This window comes from Ictidomys tridecemlineatus, chromosome 2 (genome assembly GCF_052094955.1).
Source record: "Ictidomys tridecemlineatus isolate mIctTri1 chromosome 2, mIctTri1.hap1, whole genome shotgun sequence".
NCBI classification, from domain to species: Eukaryota; Metazoa; Chordata; class Mammalia; order Rodentia; family Sciuridae; genus Ictidomys; species Ictidomys tridecemlineatus.
In genome coordinates, this window is record NC_135478.1 from 198,480,143 (window position 1) to 198,506,423 (window position 26,281).

Consider the following 26,281-nt stretch of genomic DNA (forward strand, 5'->3'; position numbering starts at 1 on the left):
CATGATCATAGAATCCCTGCTAATAAATGTTCAATCAAGGAAGTGTAGGCACAGAAACGGGTAGTGACATTGTACCCTTCACAGTCACAGGCTCTGCCCTGCCATGTGACTGCTCCCTGCTTTGGCATTCCTTTTTCCATCTGACATTCCAGCATTCTGGTCTTAGTATTCAGGCTTCCTGCTTCCTGGGGTGACAGGGTAACCAAGGAATGCGGTGCTGTTTTTGGTGTGATGTTCTGAGGATCCCTTAGAGTTATAAACTAGGGCAAATGATAAATAACAGAACATACCTCCTCCTATTGTTGAAAGTAATCTCGGCTTATGATAGCTTTAGCAGTGGGTCTCACAATTCAAAGGAGACTGTGTTCATTTACTTTCAATTGAATACATACTGTGGTCATTTCATCACTACAGGGTGTTTAACAGTTGGTTCCTTCCTTCCTCTTAAATCAGAGTCACTCATACAGAGAACCCCGTTTTGTTCAATAGACGGTGATTTGTTCATCTGGTTGGTTTTATAGACTTCTATCACTGATGATAATGCCTACCATGTGACTCTATGCCTAACTTATCCTGCCCGGAAGCATAAGTAGGATTAACATAAAGAGGACACAGAATCTTTTCCCAGGCCAAAGGAATGACAGAATGTCAACAACTGATTCTAGTATAAGATGTGGTAAGACAGGTCTTATAATTGAAGCTCAGGCAGGGGTAGGGGGTGTCACAGGAACTCAGGTGGCTGATTTTCAGTTAGGAGGTCTCTATTAATATTTACCGGATATGTGGAGGGTCTGGCAAAGCTGGGCATGGGGTAGCACAAGAAGCAGCTGAGAGTAGCCCCTATAGGTCTTGAGTGCCCTGATGTAGAGAAGGGTCTCTGTGATCAAAGGCCATCAGCTTTCTACGGAGGGAGGTGGGGGTCAGATCTGTGATTACAAAAGGGAACTTTGGATGCCACGCCAGGTGGCCATGGTAGTAATTTAGGCAAGATCTGAGGAGGCCTTGAACCATTAGCACCATAAGGACAGGCTGGCTCAGAACTGGCAGATGCCATAACTGAGAAAAGGTTTTAAATAGAATAGGAACTCTGATTCTCTTTAAATTCTTTTAAATATACACCAACTTCAGAAGAGGAGAGAGAAAGGTTCTGAGGACCCTCCCAGTATTCATCGTCCGGCTTCAGTCTTTATCAGTATTTTGTCAATCTTCTTTCGTCTCCCCAGCTATCTGGGGCAAAGAAAGGAAGTTGATATTTTCAAGCAGTATCAGACACATGCCATCTCTCTTTTAGTTTGCACAAGTTCAGGAGGACAATTAATTTTTGCACAAGTCATTATCTCACCCAAGTTAAAAACAGTTCTGTAATATCACTTAATAAAACCTTATTTCATGTAAATACTTGGAAGTCCTTGAGAGCCACTTCAGTGGTGCTTTTTAATTTTGTAGAGATTAGCTTTCTTTCTAAGGGCCCATCTGGGAAGTAGGCAGAGTGTCCTGAGGAAAATGGCAAAATGCTCTCTGCAGGAGGGATGCGTCTGTCGTGTGGTGCACACTGAGTGTGGACGGGAAGCTAAGTTTTATTTTGTGTATACACTTATTCCCTGGGAATAGCAATAGAAAGCTGTGATTAGACCTCCTGGCTTTAGATCATATGAATTAAATATATGTCCTGAGACACTGCCACAGATATACCGGACCTGCATACCATCTAGCTTCTCATTCTGGTCACTATCCGGTAGTCCTCAACCAGGACATATGGCACTGTCTGGAGTCTCTTTTAATTGTCATAACCTTGGGAGGATCTAGTAGAAAGATGGCAGGGAAGGTGCAGGACAGCCTTGCGGTCCTTACTTGCCCAAAATGTCAATAGTTCTGTATTAGAGAAATAGCATATTCCAGAAGAGACCTACTCTTTTCAGTTTGCTGCTAGAGTTCACGTTTGAGTGCCAGATGCATTACACATTGTTCTTCTTATGAGAGAGGTTAATGTCCTAATATGGGTTTTTCCTTTCCTCTGCATCACCTAAGCTGGGTCTGGCCAGATCTTGGAACCTACCAAACTTCATTCCAGTTTTTATTTTCTTGTGTCTCAGACTCTAGCAGAGGATGGAAGTGATTTGGTTTCTTTGTATAGGAGATTTAAGGTGGAGTTTATATTCTGAGGACATATTCACTGATCTGAGCAAAGTTCTCTCTCTTAAAGAAGGTAGTAGCTTGGGGACACTGTTAAACAAGCCAGTGGGGGCCTGTTAAATCAAGATGTAATCTTTATTTCTTCAGCCAGATTTGAAAATGATCAGTCATTTGTAGTAAATAAGAAGCAAAACTTAAGAATTGCACCTTCTCTATTTATAGGAAATACAGTTGGAGCATGCAAAGCAAGCCTTTGTGCAACGGGATAATGCCAAAACTGGAAGAGTCACAGCCATTGACTTCCGAGACATCATGGTCACTATCCGGCCCCACGTCTTGACACCTTTTGTAGAAGAATGTCTAGTAGCTGTAAGTTGTAACTTGCCCTAATGACATATTTTTCAACCTGGTTTAAGCTTAGTAAATGTGAGATTATGAAGAACACTTATAAATTATGTTCTTTTTCTTCTTAAAACTCCAACATTGGGGCTGGGGTTGTGGCTCAGTGGTAGAGCACTTGCCTAGCACGCATGAGGCACTGGGTTTGATCCTCAACACCACATACAAATGAATAAATAAAATAAAGATGTTGTGTACATCTACAAATAAAAACATATTTTTAAAAAGCCCCAACATTTTCTTAATGTGATTGTATAAATTACCAAACTTAGAAACTAGTTGGCTAGTTTTAGTGGGTAGGTTAATTTGTTTGCTGGATTATATGGAATATCCTAGAGAAATGCACAGTTGTGTCTCTGTATCCATTGGGGATTCCTTCCAGGACCCTCTCATGAATACCAAAATTTGCAAATGCTCAAGTTGCTTCTATAAAGTGGCATAGTCTTTGCTTATAACCAATGCACATGATTTTGATACTTTAAATCATCTCCAGATTACTTATAATACTCAATTCAATGTGAATGTTACGTAAATGGTAGTTATACTGTATTGTTTGGGGAATAACGATGAGAAAAATGTTTGCATGTGCAGTACAGATGTAAATTTCCCCAAATCTTTTCAGTTTGGGAGTGGTCAAATCCATGGATATGGAACTCATGTATATGGAAACCTGACTATATTAACCTGTTAAAGAAAAAAGGAAAAATCAGCTTGTGATCTTGTGTTAATTTCACTTTTTATTTTGAGTTATGTCAAACGCTGATCTTTTTTCTTATCTAAAGGGAAAAAATGGTGCATGCATTTATTGTTTGTTGGAATAGTGGGCAGAGCAGAAACTCTAGACCTTAGATTTGCTTGTTCATCCAGTGTTCATGTGTTGAGGCTATGATGGCACATGTGGCAGGCAGAACCCTGCCATCTGTATCATCCCAGAGGGTATCCAGCTGTTGTCCTGACATCACAGGCACCGTTCAATAGTGGGTTCCTAAGCATCATGGTGGTGGTTCATGGAGCATCAGAATCAAAAGGGATAGTTATTGAAAATAAAGATTGTAGGTTTCTTTTAGGCCTGTATTTTACCATCTCTAGGTAATGAGGTCTTAGACTCTAACTGGTACAAATTCTAGATGGTTCTTATGATAACTCAGATTTGGGGACCACTTCCAATGGTAGCTTTCCTTTTGCCAATCTTGGGCAAAAGACTTTCATTGTTTTCACAATTTACTCAGGGCAGGTGTTCAGGAACCATTCAGTTTCCCTCTTCCCAATGTTTCATTCTGGAGACAGGGCCTTCAGACAAGGCTTTTCCACTCTGGCACTGTGTTAATCTACTCCACCCCCATCCCCCATCCCCACCACCACCACCACCTCCTTTTCCATACTAAATGCTCATGTCAGCTATTTAAATGATTACTAAGTGGAGATTTATGTGGTTGTTACCTTATAAAGAAGTACTTTCCTAATAAAAACATTTTGCCTTGTTAGGAAAAGATAGAATTTGAAACCCCACACTGAAGTTCCATTCATAATGGACATGCTTTCTATTTCCTTTGTCCCGTGTGAAGAAATATGCTTTCTTAAGAACTCTGATTATCAGAATTCTAATGAGTATTAACCCCCATTCAAGCACATGACATCCCGTAATTTTATCATGATATGCTTGTTTGTTAGAGATCCCACCAATTTGAAGTCTGTACTTAAATGATGATTTATTACTGGTTGTAAGTAATGTGACAAATCTTGATTTTAATGTTAGATTGATCACTTTCCATAGTATGTTTATGTTGATATAATACAGTTTTGCATGTGTAAGCACATAAATGTGTGCATTTGTATAATATTTGCTCATTAGATGAAATAAACCAACTTATAAAACATTTCCAATTGAAATTTGAACTCTGTAAATTATTGCTGGTTCCATTGTTATGATCTTACACATGTATTTATTTAGTTTTCTAAGAGTTGTACATGGAATGTACCAGGTTCTGGTCATGATTAGTTGCAGTTACTTCTAAAAATCATTTATGGCTTTTTTTTAATGTGAAAGAAAAATGCATGTGATCATTTGTTTTTATACACTCAATCTTGGTTAATTCTATACTATGTACTTCTGAATCTTCCTCACTTACAAATCTTTTGTTTTTCTTCTCTCTTATTTTCAACTTACTGAGGCTGCTGGAGGTACCACATCTCATCAAGTTAGTTTCTCCTATTTTAATGGATTTAATTCGCTTCTTAACAACATGGAACTCATTAGAAAGATCTACAGCACTCTGGCGGGCAACAGGAAAGATGTAGAGGTGACTAAGGGTGAGTGAGAATGTATCTGAATTTTTGCCTGGAAGCATCTTGAGGACTTGTTATTAGAGTGAAGAAGGCAACGCAGTTACAGATTTCTCACTCCATTCTCACATATTAACCATATGGCACATGTGTGTCCTCTATCTTTTGATCAAACAAAAGCAAACAAAATAATCTTTACCAAATAAAGACAGCCTTTGAGAAAAACAATTTCTTAAATATTTTCAAATTTTGTTAGAACTTGAGCTATATTGGTTGCCTCTAAAGGACTGTTCTTCAGAAGTGAATGAGGAATTCCACAAACTTGTATTGGTGACACTGTAAGTTGATCTATAAACTTGAAGAAGATCTTATCAGCATTTTATTGGGATTTTTCTAAAACAGAGGCTTCCCATAAGAATTCCACAGCTTTGTTAATATAACTTCTTGGGACCAGACCGATGCAAATGAAGTTAATATTCGCTTTCTCATTTTCCTTGACTTGTAATTTGAATAATATCCTGTGTCATTTATTCAAAGCCTTCAGATGGCACCATGTTTTTAAAGTAAATGTTGGAGAAAGTATTCTTCATACTCTTTCCAAGTGCAGGAAAGAACTACAAAAATTCTTGCCCTATTTGGATTGACTTGAATTCTGTGACTGTAATAAAGTTCTGTGATGTCCACCCATTCCAGTGCCTTGAGTTAATGCTGAATGTAGTGCTATTCCTTCTTGAATCTTTTCCCTTTTATTTTTTTCCATACAGAAGAGTTTGTTCTGGCAGCTCAGAAATTTGGTCAGGTTACACCCATGGAGGTTGACATCTTGTTTCAGTTAGCAGATTTATATGAGCCAAGGGGGTAAGTTGGCTTTTTTTTTTTTTTTTTTAATTAGCTTAATAAAAGAATGTTAGGAGGTAGGAGTAGGGGGAGGGCAGCATTTGGGAGAGAAAGAAGCCAAATGAAAGGCAACACTGAAATATGGAAAATGATAGAAGGAACACTGTAGAATTCCATAATGAAAATGTAATAAATCAATATTTTTATTGTTGCTTGTGCTGTTCCCTCTAGACGTATGACCTTAGCCGACATCGAGCGGATTGCTCCCCTGGAAGAGGGAACTCTGCCCTTCAAGTTGGCTGAGGCCCAGAGGCAGGTGAGTGAAGAGGGACAGATGTGCATGCTGGTGTTTCCCCTAGCTCCTTTTCACTCACTTGCCTTTCTGGCATTGGTACCTGACTTAACATTTTTCCATTTTACCTCCCCCACCCCGCCCAATGCAGACAATTTCAGAAGGCAGAAAAGTTACTTAGAAACCTTCTGACAATGAACACACTTTGGCCTCTGTTTATTTTTTTCAAAGATGGGGTGATTTCCTCACTGCACTGGTAGCTACACACTTGGTAAACACATAGATCTTTTCTTCTTCCCTAAATCTCACATTGAGGGATGAGAGGAACATGCAGTGGGTTGGTGTCACAGTCCCTGTCGCAGCTGTGTGTTGCTAAATGAAAGCCATCTTTGCTCTGCACAGAGGGACCCCGTCAGCGCATTGTCTAACTGCCATGCCTTCCGTTTTTCTGAATATCAAAATGAGATAATTTTGTTTAGTCTGGAGTTGTAGTTTGAAGGCTTTTAGACCTATTTTCTCTGTGAAAGGATTCATAAGTTATGTGGAAACAATTTTAGGAATGCTAAATTTTATTTTATGGTTAACAGAAACCAATCTCTTAAAGTTGTGGGAGTCAGAAACTTAAGACAGGACCTCCTCATTTAACTCTTACTCGACTCTCTATAGATCAGGCTTAGAGAAGAAAAGCCTCATAGCGGGTGTTGTGCTTGCTTGGCGTTTGTAAAATAAATCCACTCACAGACAGAGCGTCGTTTTTAGAAAAATACCTCCTTTAAGGCAAAGCCATCTCTGAATCCTGTGAGACTTAACCGTTTTTGGCTTGGAGCTCTGGGTCTGTACTAAGACGCCAGTTTGACCACAATGGGTTGATGCGGGCTACATTTTTAGGACTGTCAGGCCTGGAGCCAGGACCCCCTCCTTTTAGCTCCTTCCCACCCAAAGGCAGCGGCGAGTTTTGTGTGCAGCATGTAAGTCAAAGTAGTGGGTGTGTGCTCAGTAAATCCTAGTGAGGCACCTCTGGAAAACCAGCTGGCTGTGGTTAAAAGAGGAAGCCGCTTTCCCTCAGTGCAGGAGAAAGAACTGTATAATCACGTGCAGAGGTGGAAGCAACGTTGCGCTCCCTCCCTTTGATTTTAAACACTGCTCATGAGATGATTATCTCTTCATCTCTATGCCACCAGCTATGTAGAAATGTGGGGATTAAGAAAAGCAGAGACATTTTTTTTTTTTTTTAAGATCTCTCTGATCTCTAGCTGGTAGCGGTAGCCCACCATTTTCCCTTTATGCCCTTTGCAGCTTTTGAGAGTTTATAAGGGGGTGCTTGTTGATACCGGCCATGAAAGGGTTAGGCTAGTTTGATGAGATTTACAGCAGGAAATGATTGGCTGCTGCTTAGAGGTTTCTAGCAATTCACAGTAGCCTTGCCTGGCATACAGTGTGCTTTTTACTGTATGAATCCCACTGGGCCTTACAAATTCAAGCCAGGGAGGTCATCCACCTGTGGGCAGATGTGCCAGTCCAGCACCATGCAGCCCTTGGAACATTTGTCCTACACGGAGGAGCAAAGAAGGAGCTTTCTTATATCATTTTAGAATACACTACATTTTTAGTTTCTGGAAAGTTTAATGAAAGTCTGGGATTTCATTTGTCTTTTAGATGAATAATTAGTGATAATGGTGGGTTACTCCCCCTCATTATTTTCAGAGTATTTTCACTCATTATTTTGATGCCAGGACATTTCTAAGTGTTGCATATTTTTATCTATGTAAATAAAATAGTGCTTCTCTTTTGGATATGTCTGTCAAAATGAAGGTACTATTGATCTCCATCTTTTCAGGGATAGAGTTGGAATCAACCATGGAATTTGCAAAAAATGCTTTTCATTCTTACAGATGCATATTTCTATGTAAAGCTATTTTCAGTTAAGTGACTTTGAAGGAGATTCCAAATAATCTAATTGTATTAGAATTGTGTTGCATTGACAGCAACTAAAATTCAGTGGGTTGCTTGCTGGGGTTGCTGATTATTTTCATTCTTCACTAATTTTAATTATCATGGCTTTGAAAAACAAGTCTTATTGAATGTATTTATTCATTCAACAGGTATTTATTAAGCACTGACTGTATGTCACCCTCATTTGACAACTCAGTGTGACATAAATTTACTATTTTATGTATACAGGCAGAGAAGTGCAATACTCTGAAACATTTTGGCCTCAGAAACACTATAGAAAATAGCTCAAAAGAACAGCAACTGAACAATTGGCTGAGCTGAAGTATGAATTTAGGAAAAATGATAAAAGGAGGAAGAAGTAACAATTATCTGTAATATGGTCCCCTAGTTATAGGTACCATAAATATTTTTAGTATCTCTGGGTAGTAGATAGTAGGGATACCAAAATGTTAGATACATGTAAAAAAATGACTTTATATTGCAAAATCTTAAAATTTATTTTTAAAATATTATCATGAAACATACCCGTCCACCCACCATGCTCTTTTCAGCGTATGTTTTCTTACATGATGCATTATGAACATTTTTGCCAATATTAGATATTCCTTGACAATATAATTTTTAATGACATACTTTAAAAAATATTTTTTTTGCAGTTGTAGGCGGACAGCATGTCTTTATTTTATTCGTTTATTTATTTTTTTAAATGTGGTGCTAAGGATCCAACCCAGTGCCTCACACATGCCAAGCAAGCACTTTGCCACTGAGCTACAGCCCCAGCGCATAATGGTGTACTTTAAAAAAAGTTATAGTGTTACATTTTAAACAGTCTTCTATTACTAGTGACTTAGGATATTTCCAGAGTTTTTGCTCTTTAAAGAAAAGTACTCTATTAACATTCTTGTAGCTTGATCTGTATTTACTTGATTATTTTCTAACCTAACTTTTTAAAAACAGAACTATAGGGTCATGGGTTAGGGAAATTTTAAATATTTGGATGTATATTATCACAGTTTCCCTCAGTTTATACCTAGTTTAATGGTAACTTTGAAAAGGTCTATTTTTACCATCTCTTGCCCGTCTGGGTATTGCCATTTAAAACAAAAATTACAAATAAAAAACTGATTGATTTGATTAATGAAGAATGAGGTTTGATTGGTATTTTTAAGTATGCATTTCTTTGATCACTAATGAGACTTGAACATTTGAAAATAGGTTCACAACTTTATCTTGGTAATAATTGCTTTTTGTTCAAATTGAATTTTAAACATTAGTAGCAAAAAAACCTTTTTGTTAATCAAAACTCATGGAATCTAACTCTGCTTTCCTCTTTGACATTTTAGTTATATCATGGATTGAGAACCCAGTGAGTAATTCTTTAATATGTGCTCGTTTTTTTTTTTTTCCTATCCTTTTCCCCTGTCTGCCTGCTGCCTGTACCCCGGGCCTTGTGCATGCAAAGCAGAAAGCTTCAGGTGATTCAGCCCGGCCAATCCTCCTCCAAGTTGCAGAGTCGGCCTACAGGTTTGGTCTGGGTTCTATTGCTGGAGGTTAGTTATGGATGAGTACATAATTTTTGCTTTTATTATTCCTTTTTATCTTTTCTCTGATTTACCACCTTGAGCTATTACAGGTCAAATCCTGCCTAGTTGTTCCCCCCGGCCAGTTATCTATCCGTATGAGGTAGAACCAGGGCAAAGGGAACTCTTTTCCATACCTTCATGTGAGCAATGTCTTATAAGTGATACTTTTGTCTTACTTGTCTTCACACAACCTTTCTAAAAACAGGCTAGTAATGTAGTTAGGCTGTGGTGATATGCTTTTAATTTAAACTGTGCCAATCTTTTATCAGGAGATACTTGAGTGACAATCCACAGCACTTTATTAAGGGTATAGAAGGACAAGTTTTAAAATCTGGACATGCAGAATTTGTTTATTTTTTTCAGCCTTTTGTTTGATTTTGTCCACCTAGTCTGTTCTTTTCTCTACCTGACCCTACTTCCCTCTAAAATGATGTCGTTCTTTAATTTTAGCTGTTGGAGCCACTGCCGTGTATCCTATTGATCTTGTAAAAACTCGAATGCAGAACCAGCGATCAACTGGCTCTTTTGTGGGAGAGCTCATGTATAAAAACAGCTTTGACTGTTTTAAGAAAGTACTACGCTACGAAGGCTTCTTTGGCCTGTATAGAGGTTAGTGCCATGCCCTAAATTCTTGAAAGGTGAAATAAGGGTTTGGTTTCTCATCTCAGTTCCTGAAATGAATCAGAGAGACTGTGCTAAAATGGAAATGCAGCAGATTCTCAATTATCCATGCTAATGGGAGTAGGCTCGAGGCATCTAGGGCATGGCTAATCAAAACAGCCCAGAATCTGAAAGCCATTTATATTGCTGTGTTGTATGTTATATTTCTTAAAATAATAAATTATTTTTATAAACATCTTCAGCAAGTTTTTAAAAGGCTCATTGTATTCTTAAAGTATTCCACTCACCAGCTAATAGGGAAAGTTATTCTAGGATCAGGACAAAGCCTGCTCAGGATTCATGTTCTGGAATTATACCACAGTGTTCCTTATCCAGGGTCTCAGTTACTTGTAATTGACCATGATCTGAAAATATCAAGTAAAAAAAGTCCAGAAGTAGACAATTTATAAGTTGTAAATTAAGCAGTAGTGTAAGTACAGTGATGACATATCACACTTTTCTTACACCAAAGTATGATTTTCAGGTCATATATAGCTTTACACTAAATCACCTCCTTTCCCATAATCTCTGAGTCATTGGTCTTCTCACATCATCACAAGAAGAAGCTTTAGGTGGGTAGGGTACACTAAGATATCTTGAGAGACTACAGTCGTGTAACTTTACAGTATATCGTACAATTATTTATTAGCTATTGTAGTTAATCTTTTGCTTCGCCTAATTTATCAGTTAAAACTTTATCATAGGTATGTGTATATAGGAGAGAAGAGCATACATAGGTTGGACTATCCAGGGTTTCAGTGTCCACTAGAAGTCTTGGAATGTGCCTACCATTGATGGTGGGAGACTGTGAAACTACATTAAAGTCTGTCAAGTAGATAACCAAGGGTTCAGTGCAGCACTCCTTTCCTGCCTCTTTCTGAGTGAAACTTGCTCCTTGCCTTCTCCCTCTCTACCCAGTGGAGTTGATTCACACACCATTGTAGCCTGGCCATCATGTCTCCAAGACCTATTCCTCTAACCGTGAAACATGGTAACAGAAACAAAGAATATTTCCTTATAAATGGAAAGAACCCACAGACCCCCTGCTTCCCTGTTGGCCTTGGCCTAAGGAGACACACCTTGACTTCCCAACTTCATTTTTATGCTCATCTTCTGCAAATAGGAAAGAAGTGCCTTTCTGTCAGCTAAAATGCAGAATTGCAACGCAGTTCCCACCGACTGCTTTGCCATTTGGCCAACTGCAGTTCTCCCCTCCTTCCCCTCCCAGTGCTTGCTCTATAAGAAGATAGTATCTAGTGCTCTGCTGAGGCATATGATGAAACTGGCAGCCATATAAAACATGCCTCTAGGCCTCTTCTGCCATCTGCTGACTCTAGTCTCCAAAGTAAGCACCAAAGTTAAAAAACAAAAACCCTCTCACCTTAGAAGCTAGGAGGTTTCCCACTACAGAGGAGTTCCATTTTGCAGGTCCTAATATATAGGTAGATAACCCTCATCAAAGGCCTTTTGATCTTCTCTCTGCCCTCTACCCTTACCCCTGCCTCTTTTTACAATTTGGAAGGTCTTTGACCCCAGGTGATTGATGATGACCCCTGTAGGGTCACTGCCTTCTTTTTGAAATACTTTTTCTCCCTGATGACAACAACCTTGCAAATGAAATGGCTCCTACATAGTACAAGGTTAATGTCCCAGGGCTTGCTTTGCAGTGAGTTAGGCAGAAGTGACCACCTTAACTGTTCAGGTGGGTGGTTTTTTTGAAAGGACAACTTGGAAACTCTAGTCTGCACAGGGTCAGAGCCTTGGCATTGCTTCACCAACTACTTCATGGGTTTTCTTTTATATGTGCTAGATTGAATGTCAGTGTATCTTTGGAATTGTGAGAACCCTGTCCAGCACTACTAAGTGTCTTCAATTTGTTGTGTTGACTAGACTGTTTTTAATTTTTAGTCCCTCTCTCTTCTCTGTGACCACACCTGCCAGATCCTCATTCTTATTTATCCCTACATTTTTTAATGGGTGCATTATTGTGGTACATAATGGTGAGATCTGTTGTTACATATTTGTACATGCATGTGATATAACAATATAATTTAGCCAGTTATCACTCTCGAGTACTCCCCACCAGATTCTCATTCTTGATTATATCTAGATCTCTCTTCTGCGACCTGTCCTTTTCACCTGATAGTCAAAAGAGCTCAAAGCACACCTCAGTACCGATTGCTGAGCTAAGGTGGGCCTTAGAAAGTGGTTTATATCTCTAGGGACTGCTCAGTTATTGCATGTGGAAGATGGGAACAACCGCTGTTAGTTTCTCATAGGGAAAATGAGCTGGCATATTGGGTAGAGATAAGGCCCACTCGGAATAGCCAAGAGACAGCTCTTCACCCTATTCCAGGATTATAAATAGACATTTATCTATCTGCTTGGGTGTCTGAACCTTCAGGGCAAGGGCCAAATATATCTGTCGAGATGACAAATAGAGTGTGAATATTGGAAAATTAGCCCTGGGAGTCACCTATGTTCATTTTGTCCTGAGTTCTTTTCTTTTCCAGCAGACAAACATTTACTGTAAAACTCTTGTTTAGTTCCAATCTGTAATTTGGATCTTGAGAGCAAAGAGATGATAGACAGTTCAGGTTAAAAATAATAATAATGATTTACAATCTTGCCATGAAAATGACTTCTTTCTTTTCTTGCTTGATCAGGGACTAATTCCCTTTAGTTCCTTGCGCATAATCATTAATTGTGTGTAACTACATGTTTATAAATGCTTATCACCGGGGAAGAGAGAGATCAGATGAAAATGTAGATACTTAGGGGAAACTATCATTATTAAAAGAAATAATAGAAATAAAAAAGACCTGAGGTATTTCTGAGACTTACTTAGTATTGTAACCTTTATATACACAGTCAAGATTTAAATATTTGCCTGTGATCCTTTGTACATTTCTCATTAAATGTAATTTTATTGTTTTAAAAATTTTATTATTCTAGAGGAAAATGGTTAAATTTGAAATTCGAGAATATAAATTGACTATACTAATGCTTTTACCTTGCAATATGTGAGAAGATGTCTGAGTGCATTTCTAATTTATAAACATGTTTCAAAATATTGAGCATTTTTTTCATATTTTAAAATTTTACATAACATGTAATTTTTCTCCATCAAGACATATATAATTGCTCATATTCCCTGAATAGGATAATTTGAGAATGTTGCATAAGTGAGGTCTCTCCCCTATTTTAAAATTACCTTTGTGTATACTTTTTAAAAAGTTGGTGAATGACTCCGAATGAAGGTGCCTTTGCAGCATGTATTCTTATTACAAGGTTAATAACTATCTTTCTCTGTCACAGTCTTTTTTCTTATACCAAGAATACAGGAAGCTGTTTTTGTGTTTAAAAGTCTTCCCTGTGGAACTAGAATGAAGATTATTTTCAAATAATTCTTTTAGCTTCAGGATGCTCTGTTTCGCTTTTTCCTTTCTCATGCAGCTGCCAACATCTGCATAAAGTCCCGGAAGTTATCCTGCAGTAATCAGAGAGCACATTTGAATCCCTGTCCCTTCCTCCCAAGGAGATCAGAACGTAGCTCTAGGGACTGCTGGTGATGGCCTTTCTTTAGTAGACTGCCTCAGGGTCAGAAGAAATTTTAACTTTGTGAGCTGGTAGTTCTTACTCTCCATGTCTCTGTTTCTTTGTCTCTAGGACACTCTTATTTTTTTGTGTAAGTTTTGGTTTCTGGAAAAGATCTCCTTAGAAGTTCTCTGATTCTGGCTCCACGAACTTGCTCTATAGTAATGCAGACTGCTTTCTTGCTTTCTTTACACACAGACACACACACACACACACACACACACACACACACACACACACACACACACACTGGTTTTCATAAGTTTTTTGTAATTTTTAAAAATATGACCTCCAGGCTAAGTTTGTCTGTCTGAAGGGAAATAACACCTGACATACTCCAGACCCAGTGAATCCTCCAGAGCCTTAATGAATTACCTGACAGCTCATTTGTTCTGAATGAACTGGATGACCAATGAGCCAGTCATTGGCCTCTACTATAGAGCAAGGGATATTTAAGAGAAACAATTGATTAAATGCTCTGAACTTTCCAGAAACAACTAATTTCTGCTTTTGAACTTTAGGGCACTCTCCTGTCTCAGATGCTTCTGGTGCTGAGATGAGCAGCCTCAGAAATTAGAAAATGATTTGGGAGGACCTTTGGGAAAAAGACGTATTCAAGAGAAATCAGGGTCCCATCAGAAATACTTCTTAGAGGAAGGTTTATGTTTCCATTGGTGCAAGAAGCCCTAAAGAAAATTCTCCAGAAAGAGAAATTAGATCATTCGATGAATGAAACTTAATTTGGAGTAGTACTTAATCTTTTGAGGTAATTGGCCAAAAAAGGGGGGAAAAATTAATGAGTCCACTGATCCAGGTTTGCAAAGTTTTAAATATGTCTTATTTCAGGTTGTCTGTGTAGCATGAAGCAGTCATCTTCCGTCCTGGAATGTTCTCAAGGTGACATCTAGAGGATGTTGTGGTGATATATCAGGAAGTCATTGATCTATGTATATTCTGAAAGGAAGTTTTGTCAGGCAGCTAATTTATGCCAGATTTCTTCTTGTGTTTGATGGTACCATAGAAGGGAGTATCCAAATTGTGCGGCCCTTAGTGAGAGTCTTTCTCCTTGCAAAAATTTTTTGGGCAAAAATAGATTAAAAAATCCTAATACTAAAATAAAATGAAGTTTGCATGACTCTGAATTACATTATTTAAGAACACGTGCATTAAGGAACAAACCACGACTAAACTGCGAACTGTCCTGAGCCATGGGTCCACCCTTGTCCACCAAAAGTTTTTTAATGAATATAAAATAGTTTAGTTTGAGTTTTATTTTCTTAGCCAATTGCTATATATTCTGTTAAGAGTGTTAAACTAAAAAAAAAAAATGATTATGGGAAATCAAACAAGATAGAGCAAAAGACTTGGACAATCCCTACGTTAGATTACCATATCTCCAGGAATATACAGGGAGCCAACTGTAGTGAGCACACAACCTTATTATCTGAGACCAAGATGACAGAAACTAGAACTGAGGTGGGTGTGAAGAGTTGTTAGAGGCTTGTGAGGAAAGTGATGAGCTTAGAAAACTGGGAAAGGTGGCAGAAACATACCCTTCCAGATACCCTGGAAAAGGAAAAATTAAAGAGTGAACTAATTTCAGGCCTCTGGAATGGTCATATATAACCAGCTACTGTCCTCACTGAGACTGAAACAAAGGAAGTAGATTAAACTTCATAGTTTAGATAGACAAAAAGATAAGCAGCATCCTGAAAGTTGTCAGGAACTGGGATGAAAAACGGAAGGAGACTTTGTGATCCTTCCTAATGGTCTTTACTTCCGGAAAACCCCTAAAGTCACTGATTTTTTTCTAGGCTGTACTCGGGATCATTCATTTTTATGTTTTTTTAGCAGTCTCCCAGAGGCATCCCGAGCCATAACTTAGTTAAACAGATGGTGTCTAAAATTTTGAGTAAAGCATTTAACCCAGATAAGCAGGCATTGAAATCTTCATTGCTTCCTTGGCCCCTGCCCTTTCCCCAGCTCCACTATCCAGCCACCTCGGGGCAGCAGCCCAGGAGCCTGTGGAGAGCTGGACTGTAATGAGGGCTTTGAAAGGGGATAGTGTGGTTGGGAAGGTGGAAGTGCCTCATGCCCGGGGCAATACTAGTCAGAAGCAGACAGACAGATGGGAGGAGCAGAGAGGAAAGAATGCTTGAACAAGTGAGGAGAGAAGGGCATGGAAATAGGAGCAGGAATAAGAGCTGGAAGGCAGAGCTCACTGGGCGCTGATAGCTCCAGAATGAAGGTTAATCTGATGTTGAAAGCAAGGGGGGCAAGTGTAGTGGCCTCAACAGTGAGGTCAGGAGGGTAAGAATTTAACATAGGAAGGGTCACCCCCAGGTTGAAACTAGATAACGGCCGCGTGCTGCTGTGGCTTTAGCTATGGGAACAGGGGTGTCTTGTGGAATAATTTCTCCTACCAAATTCCAGTTGTTGCCTCTGAATGCTTTCCACCCCATTTCATGTGTTCTGCATTACCTTTCTCAAGGCTGGCATGGTGCTTCTCAAAATCCTTTTTTTTTTTTTTTTTGTCTGAACAATAGTAGCATTGCCTTATTTTTGAGTTTCTTCCCTGTTAGCAGCCCCATGGTTCTGCATGTCTTATCCAGCTTGATCTTTTGGAACAGCAGCTTTGGACAGCTACAGTGGTTCGTGGACTGTCAACCGGGCTTTTGAGCACTACTTTCCCAGAAAGCCTAATATTCATGATGTGGAGGTGTGATGTTAATGCCAACCCCGGGGCCACCCTCCTTTAGTGGTATGAAAGGCCCAGTCAGTGCAGGGAGCTGGCAGCATGAACTGGGAGCCCAGAGGAACATTTCGGAACTGTCTGTGCTGAAAGAAATGTCGTTCTGGGACAGAGAAGGAAGTTGGAGCAGTAAGTTCATTACGGGGCCTAGAGCCCACTGTGGGGACTGGTGATTGATCTGGACATGATTCTGAGAGCTTCTATAGTCAGTGAGTGGGCCTGGAGCAACCTGCTTATCCTGCCTGGATTCCAGTTTCCTTGAAGGAGGAAAAGGAAGAATAAATGGTAGTGATGATGATAACATTAAGATTAAAAATAAGCCACAACAGAATCTATTTCTGTAGAACTTTCTGTGTGCTTGGCACGGTTCTGAGGGATTTGTCTATATTAACCCATTTCATCTGCACAAGTACACCGTAAAGATGATGTGATACTGTAAGTGTTCCCATTCCACGGGTGTGGAAGCAAAAGGATGAGGTATCTTGACAACACTTACACAGCTAAAGCATAAGAGAGTCAGAATTCAAACCCAGTGGCTGGGCTTCATACCAATGCATTTAACCACTTGACTCCCCTGTTAGCAAGTAGAAATTACACTGCAAAAAGTTGCTTATCAGCAGAGGTTGAGAAATTTTTAAGTTCTTAAAGATTTTATTTTAACTTCAAAACAGTTGAAGATGTATTGTTACATCTGTGTTACTTCATTATCTTTGCCTATAGAAAGGAGGGCCCTGGACTCTGCCCTTGCTGCTTAGGGACAGCTCTTCTAAGTATAGGCATAATGTCATAGGAATAGCATTTACTCCTTACCTAATTCTGGATTGTGGATGTTATTCAGACTGAACTGCCTCTTGTAAACAAGGAATGGATCAAGGATATGCCTCGAGAAGATATGGAGAAAGAAGCATTAAATTTTTTTGACAATGTAAAATCGGTGACAAAGAGTATCTGGCTCTTTGTATTCATTTTTTTCATGTATTTATCAAATTAAGTCAGTGAATAGTAATTAGCATCCTTGTTTCAACAACGAGAAACCCAGAACTGAAAGAATAACTTGGCCAAGATCACTCATCACGAAAGAAGTACAAACCAAGGATTTTAACCCAGAGCCCTAACTGTTGATTTTGTTGCTGGGCCACTGGAAATAAATGACCTTAGTTGGGCCAGCATTATTAGTTTCTTTCAGAGTTTCTTCCAACTCTGAAATTCTAGAATTTCTAAAAAAGTTCTTAGGTAAATAGTATGATAGCCTTCTAATCTAGCACATTGCTTGCATGATTCTCCTTTTGGGAGACTAAAGGAAGCTTAAGTTGGAGGCTTCTGATGTAGGCTTAGATCCCACACCTCCACCTCAGCTCTCGTTGGGCTGCTCAAGGGACTGGAATCAGGAGGGACAGTATGATTTATATCTCTAACCCATGAAATTTGAAGACAAAATACCATATTAATTCTGTACCCTGTAAATCTTTTCTCGCATTAACAGCCTTCTGGTAGAGTTTGCCAAGGAAGCATTGCCATATGTGCTGATGGAGCTGAACTAAAAAGAGAAGATTAGAAAACTAACCACACTAATAAATTTCACTTGAGGCAGTTGGGAAATGAACTGCTGTTTTGACAAGTAAGAAGCAGCACACACATCCAAGCTATGTTTTGAATGGTTAAAATGGATTTCCAGTACCCAACAGAAACATCTTATGTTAAAAACCTGATATTTTTGCTGAGTTACCCAGATGTTCAACATACATGCACTTGCCACTTAAATGTCACGGGGATGAAGCACCTTAGCTGGAGTGGTGGCTTCCAGCCTCACTGAGTCACATAGACCTCCTTCCTTTAAGGTCAGGGCCTAAGAAAGGTTCCTGGAATTCCTGCCTCCTGAAGAGCATCTACCCAAGGCTGGTGGTGTCAAGGCTCTCAGCTGCGAGGCTTCACATTTTAGCCCACAGCCACCTGTGTCAATTCTTGTTTATCCTGGGTCATCACCACAAGAACGGTTCTTACCCACCAGCCCCAAGTGCTGATCTGGCCCAGGTCTTACAAGTTGATATGTACATGGATTACATTCTAAGTTGAAATTCTTCAGTTTAGTATAATGAAACTCATGGCCTCTGATGATATTCTTTTAATCTCCTAATTCTTTCTGTCTCTGGTCTCCACCCTTGCTAAGTATCCTTCACCTGCCTCTGCAAAGTTTTACTTTTTGACCCTTAGTGTTTACTTTAAAAGCCACCCCATGCATCAAGAGAATTAGGTTTGTTCTTCTTAGTGTGACCAAACATGAGATAAGTGCTACAGTATGCCAGGCAGTAGCCAGACTTGCTGGGTTGAATCCCGCTTTCCGTCTAACAACAGAGTAACCTTGGGTAACAACTTTAAAGTCAGCCTCAGTTTCTTCATAGGTTGATGGAGATAAAAAAAAAAAAAATAGTGTGCCCCGAGTAAGGTTGTCATGTGGCTTCAATGTGTTAATTCACATAAAACACATAAAAAGTAGCACCTAGTACCTAGTGTGTATTAAGTGCATAGATATCATTATTGTGTGTAAAAACATCTAGGATCTTGCCCTGACTCTGAATGGGCCATGATCTTGAACTTTGGGTGCCTTTGCACATAGGATTCCCTCAGCCCAACCAGGTTGCTCTCCCCTCTACTCACATCTCTTGTCTAAGGAGAACCTGTTTCCCTTTAAGGCCCCAGGGCAAAGAGCTCCTCTTCTTTGGTGCATCCTCCTTCCTGCAGGCAGAATAACTGGGTCTCCTGGTATTTTGGTGACCCTGGGCTCTGGTGCTTATCAAACTATTTCCAAGTATTTTGTCACTTGCTGGTACATGGACACAACTAGGGTTCCCTTTCCTTTTAAACGAATACGTTTTTTTGAGGGGAAGACATCGATCTCACTGTCTTCATCCTAGTTCATTCTAGAACCGGGCACACAGAAAAGATAACTGGTAAATGTTTGTTCCATAAGTAAATATTTGTTACTCTCATTTTAATCATAAATACAGGGTTTTCTTTTTCTTTCTTTCTTTTTAACTGTTTACAGTGCATCACTGAATTTATAGTGAGAAAGACAAATTTCAGTAGTTTACAAGGCTGGCTGAGATGATTACATCTAACACTGTGGTCAGTTGACTCTGGGAACTTTGGTATTAGTCATTTGAAAAGACTGTCACAGAATAGTTTTGGAGACAAGAGATCATCATCGAAATCACAGTGCTTTCAGACCATTCACAATTTGGGTCTACAATTTAATAATAAGAAAAATACATTTAGCAAGTAAATGTTTAAACATCATTTTGGTTTTGACCTGAAAACAGAAAGTAAAAATAGAGATTTTATTTTTGAATCTTAACATCTAAAATTTAAACAGCTGTTTGCCCACATTTTTACTAATAGATATTAATGTATTTTCATTGGTTAGTAACAGCTTTTCTTCTCATGTTATGGGTAACTTCTTAAAGATTGATAAATGAGTGTTTTAGGAGGTGAGACTGCCTTCTTTGAATGAGAGTGCTTGATTCACCCAGGTGGTTTCCTATTCCCGCTTTCTCTCCTGTGCTGCTTTGGCTTATTTAGATTATAAAAAAGCACAGCCCCATTCAGGCTAGCTAGTGCACAGGGAGGCTTTCTGTTGAGTTCGTGCAAGGCAGAAATCTCATGGAGTAACCGGAGTTAACCTAGAGCCTGGCCCTCACTGGGACTGGAGAATGCTGGAGACAATCTCTGTGCCTTTGGGCTCTGTTTTCTCTTTGGTGTCCCCTTTGTTTTTGCTCTACATTCTCTTCTTTCCACCAATCCCTTTCCTTTGTTTATTCATGGTTTCTGCTTCCTTGTGACATTAGCACATGCAGAGCTTCAAGCTGGTCCTTTCCCCTGCTCCAGTCATGGCATCTTTTCAGTTTATACCTCTGGGCTAACCAGCACCATTGCCTTAAAGGACTCTCAACCTGCCTTTGAGTGGAAATGCACTTTGGTTGCCCTAGGGCTTAGGTTGCTGAACTGCCTGGCTGTATAACTTTTAGGTGTCTGCCCATTGTCTAATCAGCTGTAGCCTCAGGGAAACACAGCTACCTAGAGAAGGGGTTGCAAACGAACTGTTTCTAGGATCCTGGTAGCTTATTAAGGGAGCATTTGAGGCTGAGAAGAAATGCAAGTTACACACCTGACAATCGAGTGGCATCTAAGGATGTAAACCCTTGAGTAGAAGGGCTTAGGTTTGAAATCCCCATCTCACCACTTACCACCTGGATAACCTGGAACAAATTACTTAATCTCTGTATGCCTTAGTTTCCTCTCTGTAGAGTGGTTATGAGGATTAAATAAACTTAATAAAGTACTTACAGTGGTGCCTGGCACATAACAACCACTATATAGCTATTTTAAAATGTTTCATTAGCATCAGTATCTTCATTATTGTTGAATTCCACAATGAAATGGACTTTGACCCATTTTTCCTGAAACCGAAGCTGTCTTGGTCTATTTAGTTTTCCTTTTTGTGTAGCCATGAGCAAAAAGAAACACCTCTCTATTGCGTGGATATCAACAGAGCAATAAAAACAAAAACTGGCACTTGTCCTCATTGAGGTGTCAGCATTCAGGCAGGGAAAGACTTTGGCCAATTGGATGTCTGGGTCCTTGTCTAAAGGACAGAGCCTCACCTACCTGAAGGAGATTGCTGTGATATCAGGAGGAGGCCCAGGGCTGTCAGATCTGTCTGTCTTTGCAAGGAGCTTAAATTATGTTTGAAAACTTGTGTTCCTCCATCACATACAACTCCAGATTGGATAGATACAGCACACAGGCTAGTGACCTCTGACCTCAGACTGCTCCTCCAAGAAGATGTGTGGGCAGGGCTGGTCCCTCAGGAGAGGCTACAAGTGGACTTTTTAGTACAGATGAATTAGAAAATTGTACTTCCTGTCCAAGGAGAGTCTAGTGAAGCTTCTCTGAAGGACAGCAGTGTGGCACAGGGAATAACTGATTCTTCCCTTAGTCTGCTTAGTATTTCTAAGGAAAGGTGTTCTTCTTTGATTTTTATTTGTTAGAACAAATGAAAGCCAGACACGGTTGCACACACCTGTAATCCCAGCAGCTCAGGAGGCTGAGGCAGGAAAATTGCAAGTTCAAAGCCAGCCTCAGCAACCTAGTGAGGTCTTCGGCAACTCAGTGAGACCCTGTATTCTAAATAAAATATTAAAAAGAGCCGAGGATGTGGCTCAGTGATTAAGTGCCCCTGGGTTCAATCCCTAGTACCCCCCAAAAGAAAAGAACAAATGAAAATGACATTTTTTAGTTCAGTTATGTAGATCCACTACTGTTTAACTATGGTTCCTGAAAGAGGCACACCTCCCCACTCTCTCCAACCTTGTTTTCCTCCCACTTGGCTAAAATGTGTCCGTCCGATGATCCCCACGAACTCATCACTTTCCACAGGCTTCCTCATTTCTTCCTAGTTGTTCATGCTGAAGACTTATTTCTTGTTGTACAGATCTAGTAATGAGCTCCTTTTTTTTTTTATTTCTTTGTTTTTTTAATCAAGAAATGTCTTAATATGTCCTTCAAGTGTGAGGGATAGTTTTGGTGGATATAGAATTCAGGGTTGGATTGAATTAACTTTGAATACTTCAAACTGATCATCTTTCTGCCTCCTGGCTTCTGGGGTTCCTAAAGAGAAATTAGCTATTGATCTTAAAAAGGATTCCTGTATATGACAAATTGCTTCTTTCTTGCTACTTCCAAGAGTATCTTTTGTTTTCATTTTTCATAATTTCACTGTCTAGGCATACCTCAAGTCTCCCATCCTGAGACACATACACACAGCATCAGTTATGTCCTCATCTTTTCCACACAGCAGTCAGAGTGTTCTTTCAAGTCCATGAATTAGCACATCATCTCTTGCTTAAAACTACTCACTCTTCATCTGAGAATGAATCAGGCTCAGAATCCTGGCCCATAGTGTGGCCATGGCATTTGGTGCCCACCTGTGCCATTCTCCCTGTGCCTGCTCTCCAGGGGCCCTGCTGATGTTCTCCCTCATTCTAGAGCATACCAGGCTTGGGTCTCCTCCACTTTCTTTAATCCATCTGTTCCCCTTTTTGGAATGTATCTTTCTTCAATTGTCACTTTCCCAAAAGGTCTCTCCTTCCATGTGAGTCACGTAAGGACATAATCTGATTTGTTTTGTGCTTGTCATCAAGTCACAGTTATTCAGTGAATGAATGAATGACTGAACTCTGGGAATTTGGAGGAATGAATAAATAAATAAATATATAGATATGCATATATATATTTATCAGTGGATTTAGTAAAGAATATATATGTATGCGTGTTATTAATTATATATACATATATCTTTAATAAAGAATGTGCACATGTACATTCATATATGTAAATATATATATACACACATCATTAGGTTAGACTGTATATGTATACATATGTATGTATATTTTTACTAAAAGATATGTACATATATTTATATACTCTTTATTGAAGATATATGTACATATACTTTTTTACTGAAGCCCTCTGATCCAAGAGGCAGGAGGGAAAGGAGGAGACTTCCCTGGAATAATGAGATTTCCTGTATCACTAATATTGTTGATTTACTCAATGTGCAAACGATCCAGAATGTGGAAGGGAATTTACTTGGGCCTGATGTGGCTGTTAGAAGTTAGTACTTGAACATTCCATTTCAAGTATTCTCATTAAAGGTAATAGCAGAAAATTGCAGCAAAGATTGCCCCAGTTTTTAAGTGGTGATCCCCTCTGCAGAGCTGTTGATTTGTTTAGTTAATGCTAATTTATTTAATATACTTCTTACTTATGTTGATTTTTAGGTCTGTTGCCACAGTTATTGGGAGTCGCCCCAGAGAAGGCCATAAAACTCACAGTAAGTCTTTTGAGTTGGTGCTCTTATTAAGGGAATCTGCACAGACTCAAGGATCTAGCCGGTATTCTTCTGTGAACCAGCAGGCTTGTGGTTCCTCTGAGATGCTAATTAATTTGTATATGGGGTACTCAGCACATACAGCTTTTCATTATACCCCACGTAACACTGAACATCCAAAATGTAATGGATTTGAAGATTGTTGGTGGTTGCTGCCATCATTATTTCATCATTGCCGCAACAGCAGCATTTCCTTCTGTATTACCACAGTAGGCACTTAGTGTGTGTAATTTCTCGTTGTTTTAATTGCCAGCAAAATTTGACCCACTGTTTACAGGTAAGGAAAGGTGCACAGGGATTAAGTTGCCTGCCTACATCCACATCATTCATAAGCAGGAAAACTAGAATTCAAAATCAAATTTTCCAACTTCAAAGCACATACTCTTTCAGTTACACCTGCTGTTTATAGACTGTTAGTTTAGGATTTGTTCTGTGAAGCCCCATATTAGGGCTCTGTGTTCTAGTTGAAATTGCTCCTTCATCACTGTTTGCCCAGTGACTGGCTTATGTTGACAGGTGGTTGACATTCAGTTTAAGTTTGTGGAATGAGTAGATATGGCATGTGAATCATTAAGGTCACAAAACCCCAGGAGTTTAAACTCTAGTTTTGAATTGGGCCATGCAGCCTTGGTCCTTATAGTTCTTCTGATGCCTTATATGATGTGACCTCAAGATAACTAATCTTCTCTGGACTGTACTTGCCAAAAACACATGATTGTTCCTTAAGATTGCTTGTTGTACATACCATTTTGAGAATATTATACTTAATTAATTAATGCAATTAAGGTTCTTTGAGAATCCTTGAAGAATTTTTAGATACTGAATTTCTACTAAGCTAAAAAAATCTGCACAGCCAAATTGGTCTCAGTGAAGAGTGCTATATTAGATTAAATCTTGTTAGTAACAAGACTTGAAAGTGATTTTTAATCAAACCTTATAAAACAGTTCTTAAATTATAAGACATGCTTGTATTTTGTTTCTGCTGTCTGTATGTCTTTCTCTTCATGCATTTATAACTGTAGGACATACTTGAATTTGGGGCTTATAAGCCAACATATCTTTAATTCTTCTCCCTGCAACATCAGGGATGCATATATATTTTTTAACCTTTTAAAAACTGCATATATACTGGGCGTGTTAGTTCACACCTGTAATCCCAGGCCAACCTCAGCAACTTTGTGAAGGCTTAAGCAACTCAGAAAGACCCTATCTAAAAATAAAAAAGGCTGGGGATAAAACTTAGGTGCAAAGTGCCTTGGGTTCAATCTCCAGTATAAAAAAAGAAAGGAAAAAAAAAAGAAAGAAAAAACTTCATGTATGCTATTAAGAGTACCTCTCTCAAATTATTTTAAGGTTGTTAATTTATCCAATGGACTGACAGAAAAAGATAGCATGTTAACAGATGTATATTTATACGTGTTTAATGCCTTTCTTTATATTTTTCATCAGCTTCTATAAATATTTTTCTTCAAGGTGAATGATTTTGTGAGGGATAAATTTATGCACAAAGATGGTTCCGTCCCACTTGCAGCAGAAATTCTTGCTGGAGGCTGTGTAAGTACCTTTCACTACATTGGGAAGATTTGTTTCACACACTTATCACTACCATGGTCAGAGTGGACTAAGGCTTCTGTTTAACCACAGATCCTGTACAAAGGCAGAGTCTCCTAGGGCAACTCTACCTGTCCTACACAGGCGACCATTCCTGCGGTGGAAGGGTAAATGTCTCTGGTCATACTGCCTGTTAAATTGTGCCTGTGCAGTGCATCATTGCTCGTGGTTAGTTCTGCAGTAGAAGTCATTCATGGCAGAAATGTCTGGCTTTTGAAATATCTTTGTTAACCTTTTCTAAAGTTAATTTGCAGTACATTCTTTCTTCAGGACTCCCTGTCCTAGGTCAGGCACTATGATTTGTAGCTTGAAGTCAGCAGCCATGGCTCTCTGCTTTGCTTTTCCTTACAAGGGGCAGCAACCCTTCAAGCTTCCAGTGCTTCTGGGGGAATGATGCTGGGGACTAACTGGCTGAGGGTGCTCTGCATTGTCAAAACTGTGGAATGATTGCTTCTAGATATGGATAAACAACCCGCATCCTTTTCTGAAGCTCTGCAAAACGTTTTGTCTCGCTTTATCTCATATACTGGTTTGTTCGTGTGAATATAAATACTTTAAGTAAATTAAACTCTTATACAAAGACTGGTGCTATTTAAAGATAAGGTTGGTTAAATAAATAGGCTTTGATCACTCAAGCAATACAGTAGTGGTGGATTTTCTGCCTAACCTGTGTGTCTTTTAGGAAAGATGAGGTCACATTTTCTTTTTCTTTTTTTTTTAATTGTTTTTTTTCTGGACTGGAAATTATTTTATGTCAGCATAAAATAATTTTCTTGAAAAATCATTGAGTTCAGAAGTTGGCCAAACACCTGAGCATTAACATTTGTGTGGAATGGGCTCTCATCTTAATATTGAGTAGCCCCTTCAGCATAATGTGAAATCATGGCTCCTGGTGATTCTTAAAGAGATGGATGGAATTTGGCTTCTCTGTTTGATCATTGACCTGTCAGAGATGGCCAGGTAGGATCCCCCTTGTTCTGTAACTTTAGTAGCATTCAGGACAGGAAAAAAAGGGAGCCTTTAGTGTCCTCAATAAAAAGGGCACACAATAATAATCACAGAGAATGGCAGAAATTGCAGAAACTGCTCTTCCCCATAAGTACTCTTCATTTCAAAAACCTCTATGCATCCATTTGAGTAAATGGGTTTTCTGATTTCTAAATAGGTGTTTTCCATAGGCTGTGTCTAGCCCAGGCTTTCAGGTCATCGCAAGGGATTCAAGATAGCAAGGC

At 39.2% G+C, this 26,281-nt stretch overlaps 1 protein-coding gene across 2 annotated transcripts in view; it reads left to right on the forward strand.

Moving 5' to 3' along the window:
- Positions 1–26,281, forward strand: part of Slc25a13 (solute carrier family 25 member 13) — a 186,825-nt gene that overhangs the window by 111,318 nt on the left and 49,226 nt on the right. For both annotated transcript variants that reach the window (XM_078040387.1, XM_021730709.3), the window contains 8 exons: positions 2,356–2,502; positions 4,704–4,842; positions 5,580–5,673; positions 5,884–5,968; positions 9,363–9,447; positions 9,931–10,089; positions 23,329–23,381; positions 24,912–24,992. In XM_078040387.1, coding sequence (XP_077896513.1) covers positions 2,356–2,502; positions 4,704–4,842; positions 5,580–5,673; positions 5,884–5,968; positions 9,363–9,447; positions 9,931–10,089; positions 23,329–23,381; positions 24,912–24,992 — 843 coding nt within the window. The remainder of the gene's footprint in view (positions 1–2,355; positions 2,503–4,703; positions 4,843–5,579; positions 5,674–5,883; positions 5,969–9,362; positions 9,448–9,930; positions 10,090–23,328; positions 23,382–24,911; positions 24,993–26,281) is intronic.